This window comes from Amyelois transitella, chromosome 18 (assembly GCF_032362555.1).
Source record: "Amyelois transitella isolate CPQ chromosome 18, ilAmyTran1.1, whole genome shotgun sequence".
In the NCBI taxonomy this organism is placed as follows: Eukaryota; Metazoa; Arthropoda; class Insecta; order Lepidoptera; family Pyralidae; genus Amyelois; species Amyelois transitella.
The window spans coordinates 8,949,289-8,966,375 of record NC_083521.1 but is presented as its reverse complement, the minus strand read 5'-3'; the positions used below and the strand labels follow the sequence as shown (position 1 = coordinate 8,966,375).

The following is a 17,087-nucleotide window of genomic DNA, read 5'->3' as shown; positions in this document are numbered from 1 at the left end:
CTAGAAATTAACAGGAATTTACTCTTCCCGACAAGCATGTAATAAAACGCTTTGTAATTACATACATAATAATATTTAATTAATTAACTTCAATATAAACTAATGTATCCTGGTGAGGTCTTCCACGATTTTGATGATGTCGTCGATAGTCGCGTCGCGCATCATTCCGCCGCCATCGTCGATCTGAAAATGAAACATACATACATATACACATACATATAATCACGTCTATATCCCTTGCGGAGTAGATCGAGTCTCAGTCTCTCTCTCTCTCTCTCTCTGCGTGTTCCCGTTTGCACTCTCCACAGAATTATTTCGGGGCCCGGGATCAGCCTTCCTCTCCACTTTGTCATATGTTCAGCTGTAGTATATTCGACGTCAACCAATTATAAAGTGATGTTCGAAATGTCCTATAATAATTGATAAAAATTTCTATTTTGATTGACTGTTCAGTGGGGCACTAGAATTTGGCGTGTTTCGCCATAACAATTTCAAGATAACAGTTAGTCAATTTACTCTTTATATGATACTAGCTGTGCCCGCGACTTCGTCCGAGTGGAATAGTTATTTTGGGCATCATCGGGCTTCAATGATCAAGGATGAATAATTTCCCCCGTTCTTTTCACACTTTCCATTACTTCTTTGCTCCTTATAGTCGCAGCGCGAAAGCCTTCCTCGATAAATATTCTTTTCAACACTAAAAATAATTTTTCAATTCGAACCACTAGTTCTTGAGATAAGCGCGTTCAAACATAGAAACAAACAAACAAACTCTTCAGCTTTATAATATTAGTACATATAGATGATGTGTTACCTGTAAACCCTTCACGGTCTCCTGCTGCATATCCCTGTTCAAATCCAGGAAGCTCTCGATCAGATCTCCATCAATGAACCCCTCAGCCGGCTCCGTCTTTATGTCCGTGTTGAATGATCTCCAGAACGAGTGGGAGATCTTGCCGACCGACTTGATCGTGTGGGTCAGACGCTCCTCCAGTTTGTGGAGGAAGTCGAACAGCTCTTGCGATAGTTGGACTACTAGACCTGTCGGGTAAAAGGGGTTGATAAGTATTTTAATTTTACTAATGATAAAGAGAAAAAAATTTGTTCTTTTTAACAAATAAACTGAAGAACTATAACACGTATATATTTATTTATTTATCGACGAGCACGGGGTGCAGCACTAGCGGCGGAGGCTGCGTGTGCGCCGCCAGCTGTGGGGAGGTGTGGCACTCACAGACGGCGCCGTGCACGGTGGCCACGAGCACGGGGTGCAGCACTAGCGGCGGAGGCTGCGTGTGCGCCGCCAGCTGTGGGGAGGTGTGGCACTCACAGACGGCGCCGTGCACGGTGGCCACGAGCACGGGGTGCAGCACTAGCGGCGGAGGCTGCGTGTGCGCCGCCAGCTGTGGGGAGGTGTGGCACTCACAGACGGCGCCGTGCACGGTGGCCACGAGCACGGGGTGCAGCACTAGCGGCGGAGGCTGCGTGTGCGCCGCCAGCTGTGGGGAGGTGTGGCACTCACAGACGGCGCCGTGCACGGTGGCCACGAGCACGGGGTGCAGCACTAGCGGCGGAGGCTGCGTGTGCGCCGCCAGCTGTGGGGAGGTGTGGCACTCACAGACGGCGCCGTGCACGGTGGCCACGAGCACGGGGTGCAGCACTAGCGGCGGAGGCTGCGTGTGCGCCGCCAGCTGTGGGGAGGTGTGGCACTCACAGACGGCGCCGTGCACGGTGGCCACGAGCACGGGGTGCAGCACTAGCGGCGGAGGCTGCGTGTGCGCCGCCAGCTGTGGGGAGGTGTGGCACTCACAGACGGCGCCGTGCACGGTGGCCACGAGCACGGGGTGCAGCACTAGCGGCGGAGGCTGCGTGTGCGCCGCCAGCTGTGGGGAGGTGTGGCACTCACAGACGGCGCCGTGCACGGTGGCCACGAGCACGGGGTGCAGCACTAGCGGCGGAGGCTGCGTGTGCGCCGCCAGCTGTGGGGAGGTGTGGCACTCACAGACGGCGCCGTGCACGGTGGCCACGAGCACGGGGTGCAGCACTAGCGGCGGAGGCTGCGTGTGCGCCGCCAGCTGTGGGGAGGTGTGGCACTCACAGACGGCGCCGTGCACGGTGGCCACGAGCACGGGGTGCAGCACTAGCGGCGGAGGCTGCGTGTGCGCCGCCAGCTGTGGGGAGGTGTGGCACTCACAGACGGCGCCGTGCACGGTGGCCACGAGCACGGGGTGCAGCACTAGCGGCGGAGGCTGCGTGTGCGCCGCCAGCTGTGGGGAGGTGTGGCACTCACAGACGGCGCCGTGCACGGTGGCCACGAGCACGGGGTGCAGCACTAGCGGCGGAGGCTGCGTGTGCGCCGCCAGCTGTGGGGAGGTGTGGCACTCACAGACGGCGCCGTGCACGGTGGCCACGAGCACGGGGTGCAGCACTAGCGGCGGAGGCTGCGTGTGCGCCGCCAGCTGTGGGGAGGTGTGGCACTCACAGACGGCGCCGTGCACGGTGGCCACGAGCACGGGGTGCAGCACTAGCGGCGGAGGCTGCGTGTGCGCCGCCAGCTGTGGGGAGGTGTGGCACTCACAGACGGCGCCGTGCACGGTGGCCACGAGCACGGGGTGCAGCACTAGCGGCGGAGGCTGCGTGTGCGCCGCCAGCTGTGGGGAGGTGTGGCACTCACAGACGGCGCCGTGCACGGTGGCCACGAGCACGGGGTGCAGCACTAGCGGCGGAGGCTGCGTGTGCGCCGCCAGCTGTGGGGAGGTGTGGCACTCACAGACGGCGCCGTGCACGGTGGCCACGAGCACGGGGTGCAGCACTAGCGGCGGAGGCTGCGTGTGCGCCGCCAGCTGTGGGGAGGTGTGGCACTCACAGACGGCGCCGTGCACGGTGGCCACGAGCACGGGGTGCAGCACTAGCGGCGGAGGCTGCGTGTGCGCCGCCAGCTGTGGGGAGGTGTGGCACTCACAGACGGCGCCGTGCACGGTGGCCACGAGCACGGGGTGCAGCACTAGCGGCGGAGGCTGCGTGTGCGCCGCCAGCTGTGGGGAGGTGTGGCACTCACAGACGGCGCCGTGCACGGTGGCCACGAGCACGGGGTGCAGCACTAGCGGCGGAGGCTGCGTGTGCGCCGCCAGCTGTGGGGAGGTGTGGCACTCACAGACGGCGCCGTGCACGGTGGCCACGAGCACGGGGTGCAGCACTAGCGGCGGAGGCTGCGTGTGCGCCGCCAGCTGTGGGGAGGTGTGGCACTCACAGACGGCGCCGTGCACGGTGGCCACGAGCACGGGGTGCAGCACTAGCGGCGGAGGCTGCGTGTGCGCCGCCAGCTGTGGGGAGGTGTGGCACTCACAGACGGCGCCGTGCACGGTGGCCACGAGCACGGGGTGCAGCACTAGCGGCGGAGGCTGCGTGTGCGCCGCCAGCTGTGGGGAGGTGTGGCACTCACAGACGGCGCCGTGCACGGTGGCCACGAGCACGGGGTGCAGCACTAGCGGCGGAGGCTGCGTGTGCGCCGCCAGCTGTGGGGAGGTGTGGCACTCACAGACGGCGCCGTGCACGGTGGCCACGAGCACGGGGTGCAGCACTAGCGGCGGAGGCTGCGTGTGCGCCGCCAGCTGTGGGGAGGTGTGGCACTCACAGACGGCGCCGTGCACGGTGGCCACGAGCACGGGGTGCAGCACTAGCGGCGGAGGCTGCGTGTGCGCCGCCAGCTGTGGGGAGGTGTGGCACTCACAGACGGCGCCGTGCACGGTGGCCACGAGCACGGGGTGCAGCACTAGCGGCGGAGGCTGCGTGTGCGCCGCCAGCTGTGGGGAGGTGTGGCACTCACAGACGGCGCCGTGCACGGTGGCCACGAGCACGGGGTGCAGCACTAGCGGCGGAGGCTGCGTGTGCGCCGCCAGCTGTGGGGAGGTGTGGCACTCACAGACGGCGCCGTGCACGGTGGCCACGAGCACGGGGTGCAGCACTAGCGGCGGAGGCTGCGTGTGCGCCGCCAGCTGTGGGGAGGTGTGGCACTCACAGACGGCGCCGTGCACGGTGGCCACGAGCACGGGGTGCAGCACTAGCGGCGGAGGCTGCGTGTGCGCCGCCAGCTGTGGGGAGGTGTGGCACTCACAGACGGCGCCGTGCACGGTGGCCACGAGCACGGGGTGCAGCACTAGCGGCGGAGGCTGCGTGTGCGCCGCCAGCTGTGGGGAGGTGTGGCACTCACAGACGGCGCCGTGCACGGTGGCCACGAGCACGGGGTGCAGCACTAGCGGCGGAGGCTGCGTGTGCGCCGCCAGCTGTGGGGAGGTGTGGCACTCACAGACGGCGCCGTGCACGGTGGCCACGAGCACGGGGTGCAGCACTAGCGGCGGAGGCTGCGTGTGCGCCGCCAGCTGTGGGGAGGTGTGGCACTCACAGACGGCGCCGTGCACGGTGGCCACGAGCACGGGGTGCAGCACTAGCGGCGGAGGCTGCGTGTGCGCCGCCAGCTGTGGGGAGGTGTGGCACTCACAGACGGCGCCGTGCACGGTGGCCACGAGCACGGGGTGCAGCACTAGCGGCGGAGGCTGCGTGTGCGCCGCCAGCTGTGGGGAGGTGTGGCACTCACAGACGGCGCCGTGCACGGTGGCCACGAGCACGGGGTGCAGCACTAGCGGCGGAGGCTGCGTGTGCGCCGCCAGCTGTGGGGAGGTGTGGCACTCACAGACGGCGCCGTGCACGGTGGCCACGAGCACGGGGTGCAGCACTAGCGGCGGAGGCTGCGTGTGCGCCGCCAGCTGTGGGGAGGTGTGGCACTCACAGACGGCGCCGTGCACGGTGGCCACGAGCACGGGGTGCAGCACTAGCGGCGGAGGCTGCGTGTGCGCCGCCAGCTGTGGGGAGGTGTGGCACTCACAGACGGCGCCGTGCACGGTGGCCACGAGCACGGGGTGCAGCACTAGCGGCGGAGGCTGCGTGTGCGCCGCCAGCTGTGGGGAGGTGTGGCACTCACAGACGGCGCCGTGCACGGTGGCCACGAGCACGGGGTGCAGCACTAGCGGCGGAGGCTGCGTGTGCGCCGCCAGCTGTGGGGAGGTGTGGCACTCACAGACGGCGCCGTGCACGGTGGCCACGAGCACGGGGTGCAGCACTAGCGGCGGAGGCTGCGTGTGCGCCGCCAGCTGTGGGGAGGTGTGGCACTCACAGACGGCGCCGTGCACGGTGGCCACGAGCACGGGGTGCAGCACTAGCGGCGGAGGCTGCGTGTGCGCCGCCAGCTGTGGGGAGGTGTGGCACTCACAGACGGCGCCGTGCACGGTGGCCACGAGCACGGGGTGCAGCACTAGCGGCGGAGGCTGCGTGTGCGCCGCCAGCTGTGGGGAGGTGTGGCACTCACAGACGGCGCCGTGCACGGTGGCCACGAGCACGGGGTGCAGCACTAGCGGCGGAGGCTGCGTGTGCGCCGCCAGCTGTGGGGAGGTGTGGCACTCACAGACGGCGCCGTGCACGGTGGCCACGAGCACGGGGTGCAGCACTAGCGGCGGAGGCTGCGTGTGCGCCGCCAGCTGTGGGGAGGTGTGGCACTCACAGACGGCGCCGTGCACGGTGGCCACGAGCACGGGGTGCAGCACTAGCGGCGGAGGCTGCGTGTGCGCCGCCAGCTGTGGGGAGGTGTGGCACTCACAGACGGCGCCGTGCACGGTGGCCACGAGCACGGGGTGCAGCACTAGCGGCGGAGGCTGCGTGTGCGCCGCCAGCTGTGGGGAGGTGTGGCACTCACAGACGGCGCCGTGCACGGTGGCCACGAGCACGGGGTGCAGCACTAGCGGCGGAGGCTGCGTGTGCGCCGCCAGCTGTGGGGAGGTGTGGCACTCACAGACGGCGCCGTGCACGGTGGCCACGAGCACGGGGTGCAGCACTAGCGGCGGAGGCTGCGTGTGCGCCGCCAGCTGTGGGGAGGTGTGGCACTCACAGACGGCGCCGTGCACGGTGGCCACGAGCACGGGGTGCAGCACTAGCGGCGGAGGCTGCGTGTGCGCCGCCAGCTGTGGGGAGGTGTGGCACTCACAGACGGCGCCGTGCACGGTGGCCACGAGCACGGGGTGCAGCACTAGCGGCGGAGGCTGCGTGTGCGCCGCCAGCTGTGGGGAGGTGTGGCACTCACAGACGGCGCCGTGCACGGTGGCCACGAGCACGGGGTGCAGCACTAGCGGCGGAGGCTGCGTGTGCGCCGCCAGCTGTGGGGAGGTGTGGCACTCACAGACGGCGCCGTGCACGGTGGCCACGAGCACGGGGTGCAGCACTAGCGGCGGAGGCTGCGTGTGCGCCGCCAGCTGTGGGGAGGTGTGGCACTCACAGACGGCGCCGTGCACGGTGGCCACGAGCACGGGGTGCAGCACTAGCGGCGGAGGCTGCGTGTGCGCCGCCAGCTGTGGGGAGGTGTGGCACTCACAGACGGCGCCGTGCACGGTGGCCACGAGCACGGGGTGCAGCACTAGCGGCGGAGGCTGCGTGTGCGCCGCCAGCTGTGGGGAGGTGTGGCACTCACAGACGGCGCCGTGCACGGTGGCCACGAGCACGGGGTGCAGCACTAGCGGCGGAGGCTGCGTGTGCGCCGCCAGCTGTGGGGAGGTGTGGCACTCACAGACGGCGCCGTGCACGGTGGCCACGAGCACGGGGTGCAGCACTAGCGGCGGAGGCTGCGTGTGCGCCGCCAGCTGTGGGGAGGTGTGGCACTCACAGACGGCGCCGTGCACGGTGGCCACGAGCACGGGGTGCAGCACTAGCGGCGGAGGCTGCGTGTGCGCCGCCAGCTGTGGGGAGGTGTGGCACTCACAGACGGCGCCGTGCACGGTGGCCACGAGCACGGGGTGCAGCACTAGCGGCGGAGGCTGCGTGTGCGCCGCCAGCTGTGGGGAGGTGTGGCACTCACAGACGGCGCCGTGCACGGTGGCCACGAGCACGGGGTGCAGCACTAGCGGCGGAGGCTGCGTGTGCGCCGCCAGCTGTGGGGAGGTGTGGCACTCACAGACGGCGCCGTGCACGGTGGCCACGAGCACGGGGTGCAGCACTAGCGGCGGAGGCTGCGTGTGCGCCGCCAGCTGTGGGGAGGTGTGGCACTCACAGACGGCGCCGTGCACGGTGGCCACGAGCACGGGGTGCAGCACTAGCGGCGGAGGCTGCGTGTGCGCCGCCAGCTGTGGGGAGGTGTGGCACTCACAGACGGCGCCGTGCACGGTGGCCACGAGCACGGGGTGCAGCACTAGCGGCGGAGGCTGCGTGTGCGCCGCCAGCTGTGGGGAGGTGTGGCACTCACAGACGGCGCCGTGCACGGTGGCCACGAGCACGGGGTGCAGCACTAGCGGCGGAGGCTGCGTGTGCGCCGCCAGCTGTGGGGAGGTGTGGCACTCACAGACGGCGCCGTGCACGGTGGCCACGAGCACGGGGTGCAGCACTAGCGGCGGAGGCTGCGTGTGCGCCGCCAGCTGTGGGGAGGTGTGGCACTCACAGACGGCGCCGTGCACGGTGGCCACGAGCACGGGGTGCAGCACTAGCGGCGGAGGCTGCGTGTGCGCCGCCAGCTGTGGGGAGGTGTGGCACTCACAGACGGCGCCGTGCACGGTGGCCACGAGCACGGGGTGCAGCACTAGCGGCGGAGGCTGCGTGTGCGCCGCCAGCTGTGGGGAGGTGTGGCACTCACAGACGGCGCCGTGCACGGTGGCCACGAGCACGGGGTGCAGCACTAGCGGCGGAGGCTGCGTGTGCGCCGCCAGCTGTGGGGAGGTGTGGCACTCACAGACGGCGCCGTGCACGGTGGCCACGAGCACGGGGTGCAGCACGGGCGCGGCGGAGTCGGCGTGCTGCGCCACGAGCGAGCCGGGCCGCATCACGTTGGCCATGTCCCCGAGGTGGAACTGCCCCATGTAGCTCATCAGCTGCCGGTCCTCGTCCGTCGTCGCGGCGCTGCTCGTGGAACGAAAGAAAGGTGGGTTAGAACGAGATAAGTGGTGCGCAGGAGTTGTTACAAGTGAAACAATATTGTTTTCTTCCGCCTGGTTTTAGTCTCAGTTGCATCCTCTCTACCCTGGAGTGCCCGAGGTGTGCCTTTGACCATAGTTGAATATTTATTGCACGAAAAACTATCGCTGTTTCGCTTTTTATTATGACGTGGAAAGGGATACCAATAGTTTTTTTTGCGCAATAAAAAACCTGACCCCTGCAGAGGTTCCGGATTAAGAATATTGAATTGAGCTGAATAAGAATATTGAAATTGAGTGGGCTTCCTTACGATGTTTTTCCCCACCATAACATCATCGGTTAGTATTCAAACTAATGTACATAACTTCGAAAATAGTCATTTGTTCATGGCCGAAGTGGGATTTGGACCTGTGCCTTTCTGCTCATCACGCATGGTCGTCACCAGCAACGCTCGAGTGGAAAAATATAGTCTACCTCGAAAAAGAGATATATTTTACTAGAGGTCGCCCGCGACTTAGTCCGCGTGGAAACCATATCATAACCTAACACGAATCCCGCGGGAATTTCGGGATAAAAGATAGCCTATATGTTATTCTGGGTCTTCAGCTACCTACATATCAAATTTCATCATAATCGGTTCAGTAGTTTTTGCGTGAAAGAGTAACAAACTTCCATACTGACATACAAACTTTCGCATTTATAATATTAGTAGGATTCTGTTTCCACCAAACATTGGTAGCATTATCACCGCTCTAAAGAAGAACCCAGGGTGCGCCATTTATCTTCCTTACCCTCCTTCTCTATCCTATAGATCATTTAGTGCAACTTTACCTTTAAATTCAATATGAGTTTGATTGGAAAATCTGACGTTCTAAGATAATAATAATAAAAAATTGACGATATTGACGAAAATGCTGCAGTGCAGTTTTTTACCGCTTCTTGTGCACAGACGCTTTGTAAGCGACAGATGTTGTGATTCCAATAAATAATGACAATTATTAAGTGAAGTTTTCTATAATATAGAAAAAAATGTAGAATTTGAATTTGAAAAACGAAAATCCTTGAAAGAAATATATTATTATGTGAAATTAAGAAAAATACACATACCTATCTTTCTGACAAACGAAGAGATTGAAACAGTTCTCGGCGCCCAAGAATGTGTCGTCGTCCAATATTTCCACGGCCGTCATCCAATTTGGACTGTAATCGCGGGCGATCTCTTCAAAACTACCCTCCATCTGTAAAATTATTTATATACATACAAACATACATACATATGGTCACGTCTATATCCCCTGCGGGCTAGACAGAGCCAACAGTCTTAAAAAGACTGAATGGCCACGTTCAGCTGTCTGGCTTTAAGATGCAATTGAGATTCAAATAGTGACAGGTAGGCGATGGGATAGCAATCCCATCGCCTAAAATAAGAATCCAAAGTTTATAAGCCTACCCCTTAGTCGCCTTTTACGACATCTATGGAAAAGAGATGGAGTGGTCCTATTCTTTTTTCTATTGGTGCCGTAAAATTATTTATAGTACAATACAATCACGAACTATAACTAATTATTAACGAGGCCAATTAGAAAGAGACAAACCAGTTACAAACATCTGTCTCTTACTAAACTTGGGATTCTTCTTGTAGTGATCTATCACTATTTGAATCTCAATCTCAATCCCATCATAAAGCCATACAGCTGAATGTGGCCTTTCAGTGTTTTCAAGACTGTTTCCTCTGTCTGGCCCGCAAGGGATATAGACGTAATTTTATTTGTGTGTATTTCATTTATTTATGTAAAACTTTATTGCACAAAAAAAAATGTACAAAGGGCGTATTTAATGCCGTTTGGCATTCTCTACCGGTCTAGCAGCTGACCAAACTGAAAACATACAAACAAAAAAAAACATAAACACATACAAGATACATGAAATACATTAAAAATACATAGTTATATATACCGTACATAAAAAATGAAATTAGCATGTATTTATATAATTATTATTTTTTTAAATAAATATACATATATACGGGACAAATTACACAGAGTTGGCCTCGAAGTAAGTTCGAGACTTGTGTTACGAGATATTAACTCAACTATACTATATTTTATAATAAATACTTACATAGAAAAACATCCAAGACGCAGGTCAATCAGAGAAAATTTTACCTGTTTATACTGTAGTAACGACATAGACCTCATAATGTCCCCGACCAGTATGAAGTCGCCTTTAGCTTTGAGGTACAACGCTACGATGTTGTTGAAGTGGCTGCATTCCAGGCGGAGCTCCTTGTCCGATGTCCATTCGAATAGTCGCACCTGAAACAAAATACACATAATGGGTTATACCAGATAAACAAAATTTCCGTGCGGCCAACTCGCCAGTTACGTCCACGGTTTGCACGCCTACGAGACTATAGTGGCAAAACTCTGCTACGCGCTACGAACTACGCAGTACGAGCTATGGCTGTAGTATTTCCCCTTAACTTGAGTGTAAAATAAGGGCTTATCGATTTAGGGCTGGGCATGTGGGGTTAGAAATTTGGCTCTTCACGAGATCTGATTACTTTTTGACAGTGCGAACTATATGGTCTCGTATTGGCAACATTTAACATGAAATGTTTTTGTGGGATAAATATATACATAAAATCAAGCCTTCTTCCCGGAAGGTTAGGCAGAGACTACATCTTTCCACTTGCCACGATCGCTGCACACTTCCTTCGCTTCATCCACATTCATAACTCTCTTCATGCAAGCTCTGCGGTTTCGGGTACTCTTGACCCGACCCTTTGCCAGGACGTCCTTAATTTGAGCAAGATACGTTCGTCTAGGCCTTCCCACTCTGACCTATTTTAATGCTATTAGCATTAAGTCCGCCTATTGTACTTAACAAATTGTTATCGTTACAATAAATAAATAATAAATAAGTATGCAGAGATCGTGACAAGTGGAAAGAGGTAGTCTCTGCCTACGCCTCCGTTAAAGTAAAGTAATATATTAAAATTATAAACTCACCGTGCTGTTAATGGCTGCCAGCAGTTTCCCATTAAATTCGACTAGAACATAACACGCGCCTTTTATTTCTTTCTCAGTCACCTGCACCAGTTTGCCTTCGAACCAGTGGAATAATAATATTCTACCCTGAAAATGAATAGAATAGAATGTATTTACTTTCAAAATCGGATACAAGGTATCATTTATTGACGTCACATAACTTAAATCTAATTATTATATATATGTATGTATGTAATACATACATATATATAATTTAAGTAAGTAAGTAAGTAAGTAAATGCTTTATTGTTCACTAAAGGAGTACATTACAAATAAAAACAGTACAGTACAAAGGCGGGCTTATCCCTAAGTGGGATCTCTTCCAGCCAACCTGACAGTAAGAGGATCATAAACAAAATTGAGGCAAGGGTGAACAACAGTTCTTTTACTAGAATTATCCTTAAGACACAACAATTATATACGTAAAATACAAATAAATAAATAAAGAAAATATATAAACATTTAATATTCTAAATTAACTTCAAAACCAATTCAAGACTCGAGAAAGAATTTATTAAGTTTATTTTTGAAGGAATTAGAAGAAGGGGACAATTTTATAAGAAGGGGCAGTTTATTCCAAAGGCGAGCAGCCAACACGGAAAAGGACTTACCGTAGGTTTGAGAATGGTAGTCAGGAATCTGTAAAAGGAGGGTATTACAGGAACGAAGGCGTGGATCATGGATGCGAAAAGTGAATTTTTCTGACAGATATTTAGGGAAAAGGGGATTAAAAAGAACACTGTACAAAAAGGAGACAATATGTAAGTTACGACGTGATCTCATAGATAACCAGTTCAAACGTGAGCGGAACTCCGATATGTGGTCAAATTTCCGAAGACCAAAAACAAAACGAATGCACATATTCTGTATCCGCTCAAGCTTATTTAACAGTTCCTCAGTCAGGTCGATATACGCAACATCAGCGTAATCGAGAATATAATTTATTGACGTCACATAACTTAAATCTATATACTAATATATATATGTATATATATAATAAATTATACCTTGTATCCGATGTGACATATTAAAGGGTCTCTGAAATTAATAACCAATTAATGATACTGTCTCCATTGGACAGTCTAACTCATCCTAATTCGAGACGAGCAATGTTGGGCAGCCATTCTAAGGAAATCCGCCATTATGGTTCAACTTATACGCCGTGATATGTACAGATATGTATGATACTTTTTCCATTGGAAAGTCTAACTCATCCAAATTCGAGACAAGCAATGTTGGGCGGCCATTCTAAGGAAATCCGCCATTATGGTTCAACTTATACGCCGTGCAATGTATATTTACCTGTTTGGGTTCACTCTCTTCGGGTTGCAACAATGCGGTGCCGACAGCGTAATAATGTTGCTGGTCGTCACCGAGGCGGCAGGAAATCAGCGATAGTGCATATTCGTTCGCTTGCAATTGATGGGCGTGTAACACTGCAATGGAAATATTTATTTATTTAAACTTACATACACATAATGTGCCGTGTGGTTCCCGGCACCAATACAAAAAAGAATAGGACCACTCCATCTTTTTCCCATGGATGTCGAAAAAGGCAACTAAGGGTTAGGCTTACAAACTTCGGATTATTTTTTAGGTGATGGGCTAGCAACCTGTCACACTGTTGGCACTGTCTACCCCGCAAGGGTTATAGACGTGATTATGTGTATATACATACATATAGTCACGTCTATATCCCTTGCGGGGTAGACAGAGCGAACAGTGTTAAAAAGACTGAAAGGCCACGTTCATCTGTTTGGCTTTATGATAGGTTTAAAAGGCATTTATTCTCATAAAGAATTAGCAAAATTCACTTACATGAGAACATTCATTAATTTATAAACATAAGTAGTGATACTAAATAAATGATAGAATTGAGATTCAAATAAAGACAGGTTGATAGCCCGTCGCCTTAAAAAGAATCCCAAATATATAAGCCTATCTCTCAGTCGCCTTTTATGACATCCATGGGAGAGATAAGAGTGGCCCTATTCTTTTTTCTAATGGTGCCGGGAACCACACGGTACTAATATTATTTAAACTCCACTACACAAAATACAAATGTATAAGTATAATTACTAGATATTTATCTACCAGTCAACCATTGGGTCTGACTGATAACTTTATGTGGAAAATAATATCATTTTGGAATTCCGTACGCTAAAAGGTGAAACACTTTAAAACGCCTCCGCTGTCTGTCAATCAGTCTGTCTGTCACTAGGCTGTATCTCATTAATTGTGATAGCTAGAAAGTTGAAATTTTCATAAATTATTATTTCCGTTGTGTGTGTGTTTCGCTGTGGTGCGGCGGGGCGGACAGAGACTCACCCTCGAACGTGTGCTGGTCCACGATGAGCAGGTTGTGTACCTCCACGTCGCTGTGGTGCGGCGCGTGTTTCCCGGTAGGCAGCGGCGCGCCGCTGGTGTTGCTGGCGGCGGTGGACGCCGACGGCCGCACGGGGGCGGCAGAGCCTGTTCCCGCACACCATTCCATTTTGTCCACACGCATCGTAATTATGCCGAATGTCTGCAAATATTGTATATATATATATATACCTTCGAGAGTGAGTCTGTGCCTACCCCTATGGGAAAAAGGCGTGATTTTATGTTTGTATGTATTATATGTGTTCATCCATACATACATACATATGATCACGTCTTTTTCCATTGCGGGGTAGGTAGAGCCATCAGAGTCGCAAAGACTAAAGGCCATGCTTAGCAGAACGGCTCAATGATGGAATTGAGATTCAAATAGTGACAGGTTGCTAGCCCATTACCTAAAAGAATAATAACATATATTCTGAACGTGGAAATGTAGAACCAACATTTTGGGAACAGAGTGAAAAAGGATATTGTCATTGGTAATGACTGTGCCGGTTTCAAACATTGAGTGTCTTTGAATTAAAAAAAAAAACACAATTGGATATTTTTAATTCACAAATGAAGCTTCTAGATCTTAATCTAAAACAATGAACCGACTAGTAACAGCGCTGGGATCTTTTACAACGCCATTAAAAGAGATTCCACCATCTTGGTTCTAAACCGCCATCTTGTTTTATCGCCAACTGTCAGTTTTATGTTTGCCACGTATGCGGATTGCCTTTTATTGACTTTTCATAGCTGATTTTAACTGCATTTTCGTTCTTCAATGTCGTTATCTTTATTTCATTGAGAAAACTTGAACGGTGTATTGGGAAAGTTAACTTTGGAAATAGTTTGTTCGAAGTAAGAGACATAATATCTCAGTTTGTGTAGGGTAAGCGCAGGTAAAGTAAGAATAATATATTTTTTTTTGACGTCAACCAATTTTGTGAAACCAAAAGATATGACAATTATTAAATGATATGAAGTATCAAATAAAGATAGAAAGAGATGGAAAATAGAGTGAGGGAAACAACAAGATAACGATACCTGTGAAGCCTCTTGATGGGCGATCCTGTGTGGCGTCTCACCTAGCGGCACTGTTCGTATGTGAAGCTTCTGTATTTTATCTATACTACCTACCTAAAGACTAAGGATGTAAGAGATAGAAAGAGATGGAAAATAGAGTGAGGGAAACAACAAGATAACGATACCTGTGAAGCCTCTTGATGGGCGATCCTGTGTGGCGTCTCACCTAGCGGCACTGTTCGTATGTGAAGCTTCTGTATTTTATCTATACTACCTACCTAAAGACTAAGGATGTAAGAGATAGAAAGAGATGGAAAATAGAGTGAGGGAGATAGCAAGATAATGATACCTGTAATAGAAAGTGAAGAATATACAGTGTGGAAGTGTGAAAGTGAGGAAAATATAGTGAGGGAGATAACAAAATAATGGTACCTGTAATATAAAGAAAAGGAAAAACAGTGAGGAAGTGTGGAGTGAGGGAGATAGCGCAATAACGATACCTGTGAAGCCTCTTGATGGGCGATCCTGCGTGGCGTTTCTCCCAGCGGCACTGTTCGTATGTGAAGCTTCTGTATTTTATCTATACTACCTACCTAAAGACTAATGATGTAAGAGATAGAAAGAGAGGAAAATAGAGCGAGGAAGTGTTAAAGTGAGGAAAAGAGAGTGAGGGAGATAACAAGATAACGATACCTGTGAAGCCTCTTGATGGGCGATCCTGCGTGGCGTCTCTCCTAGCGGCACTGTTCGTATGTGAAGCTTCTGTATTTCGTCTATGGTGCCTATGGTCACTGTGCTGTCTGTGGCTAGAGCTAAACTGAAAATAAAATATATTTATCTAATTTTTATTCATTCATTAAAGAGTACACAAAGTATTCACTTTGAGAACAAATAAGCGTGCATACAAACATACATATAATCACGTCTATATCCCTTGCGGGGTAGACAGAGCCTACAGTCTTGTAAAAACTGATAGGCCACGTTTAGCTTTTTGGCTTTAAGATAGGACTGAGATTCAAATAGTGACAGGTTGCTAGCCCATCGCCTAAAAGAAGAATCCCAAGTTGATAAGCCTACCCCTTAGTCGCCTTTTACGACATCTATGAGAAAGAGATGGAGTGGTCCTATTCTTTTTTGTATTGGTGCCGGGAACCACACGGCACAAACTTTAATTATTTATAGATGTACGATATTGTACTCTTGATTTTCAAAATCAATTTTATTCACATCGATGTATTCTCTTGCTCACATTTCTATTCTAAGCTTGGATAATTGCGAAGTCGTCGTTATTGAAGAAAATGCTGCAGTGCACTTTGTTACCGCTTCCTCTACACTGACGCTTTGGAAGCGTCATCAAAGTTAAGTTTTTATAAAAAAAAAGGTTTTTATAAATAGGCAAAGACCACATCTTTTCACTGACCGTACTTTGTTTGTTTGTTCGTTATATCTTTATTGCATAGAAATTTACATAGTAACAAGAAAATAGTAAGTACATAGTTATAAAAGAGACAAATCACTTGCAATGGCGGACTTATCCCATGAAGGGATCTCTTCCAGTCAACCGGCAAACAATAAAGGAAATAGATAATTCAGTAAAAAGCGGCAAGTCACTGTGTTATTAGCAACAATATACTAACAGAAATACAGATAATAGACATATTATATATACCTATCCACTAAATATATATTATACTAGCTGTCCCGGCAAACGTTGTTTTGCCATATAAATATTTTTTTTAAGCAATTTCTATCTTTAGGGTGGACAACTTAACACTTAGGGGTATGAAAAATAGATGTTAGCCGATTCTCAGACCTACTGAATATGCATGCAAAATTTGGTTAAAATCGGTAAAGCCGTTTCGGAGGAGTACGGAGACAAACATTGTGACACGAGAATTTTATATATAAGATGTATAAACTTATTAATAAATAAACATACATTTGTTTCTTTTACATGATATATACCTGTCAGGATAGGCGGCCGCGTTCAGCGAGCACATGTGAGTGACTTCCTTCAGATTCACATTGGAGAACACCAGCTTGTGATTGGACGAGAAGATGACTGTTGGACGATCCGAGCACGCGAATATGTTCGTTGTTGAGAGTGACCTGTGAACGAGACAAATTAAGTTACATACATACATATAATACATACATACATACATATGGTCACGTCTCCATCCCTTGCGGGGCAGACAGAGTCAACAGTCCCGAAAAGACTGAGCTATTTGGCCTAATGATAGAATTGAGATTCAAATAGTGACAGGTTGCTAGCCCATCGCTTAAAAAAGAATCCCAAGTTCTTAAGCCTATTCCTTAGTCGCCTTTTACGACATCCATGGGAAAGAGATGGAGTGGTCCTACTCTTTCTTGCATTGCTCTTCTCATTCTTACATACATATAATCACGCAACATATATCCCTTGCGGGGTAAACTGACTGAAGTTGATAAGAGGAAGCCGTGTGTAGGTTTATTCATGGACATGTCACTGGCGTTCGATCGTGTTGACCATAATATTTTAATGGATAAACTATACCACTACGGTATCAGAGGCAATGCTTACCAACTTATCAAGTCTTACCTTACTGATAGACAACAAATAACGCAAATTGACAGAATCTGTACTAAATCAAAAACAGAATCGAGATATTACTCTGAGTGCAGAAAGGTTCTTTGTGGTGTCCCACAGGGTAGTGTTTTGGG

At 52.0% G+C, this 17,087-nt stretch overlaps 1 protein-coding gene across 1 annotated transcript in view; it reads right to left on the bottom strand.

Annotated features, from left to right (window-relative positions):
* Window positions 1-50: 50 nt before the first annotated feature.
* The window catches only part of LOC106137430 (DNA damage-binding protein 1), a 34,679-nt gene continuing 17,642 nt past the window's right edge, over window positions 51-17,087 (bottom strand). Inside the window, exons 14-23 of the mRNA XM_060949107.1 lie at window positions 16,350-16,493; window positions 15,078-15,201; window positions 13,323-13,521; window positions 12,297-12,430; window positions 10,956-11,081; window positions 10,110-10,259; window positions 9,052-9,182; window positions 7,763-7,929; window positions 815-1,041; window positions 51-183 (exon numbers count right to left, since the gene is read on the bottom strand). Of these exons, the coding sequence (XP_060805090.1) occupies window positions 100-183; window positions 815-1,041; window positions 7,763-7,929; window positions 9,052-9,182; window positions 10,110-10,259; window positions 10,956-11,081; window positions 12,297-12,430; window positions 13,323-13,521; window positions 15,078-15,201; window positions 16,350-16,493 (1,486 nt within the window). The 3' untranslated portion in view covers window positions 51-99. The remainder of the gene's footprint in view (window positions 184-814; window positions 1,042-7,762; window positions 7,930-9,051; window positions 9,183-10,109; window positions 10,260-10,955; window positions 11,082-12,296; window positions 12,431-13,322; window positions 13,522-15,077; window positions 15,202-16,349; window positions 16,494-17,087) is intronic.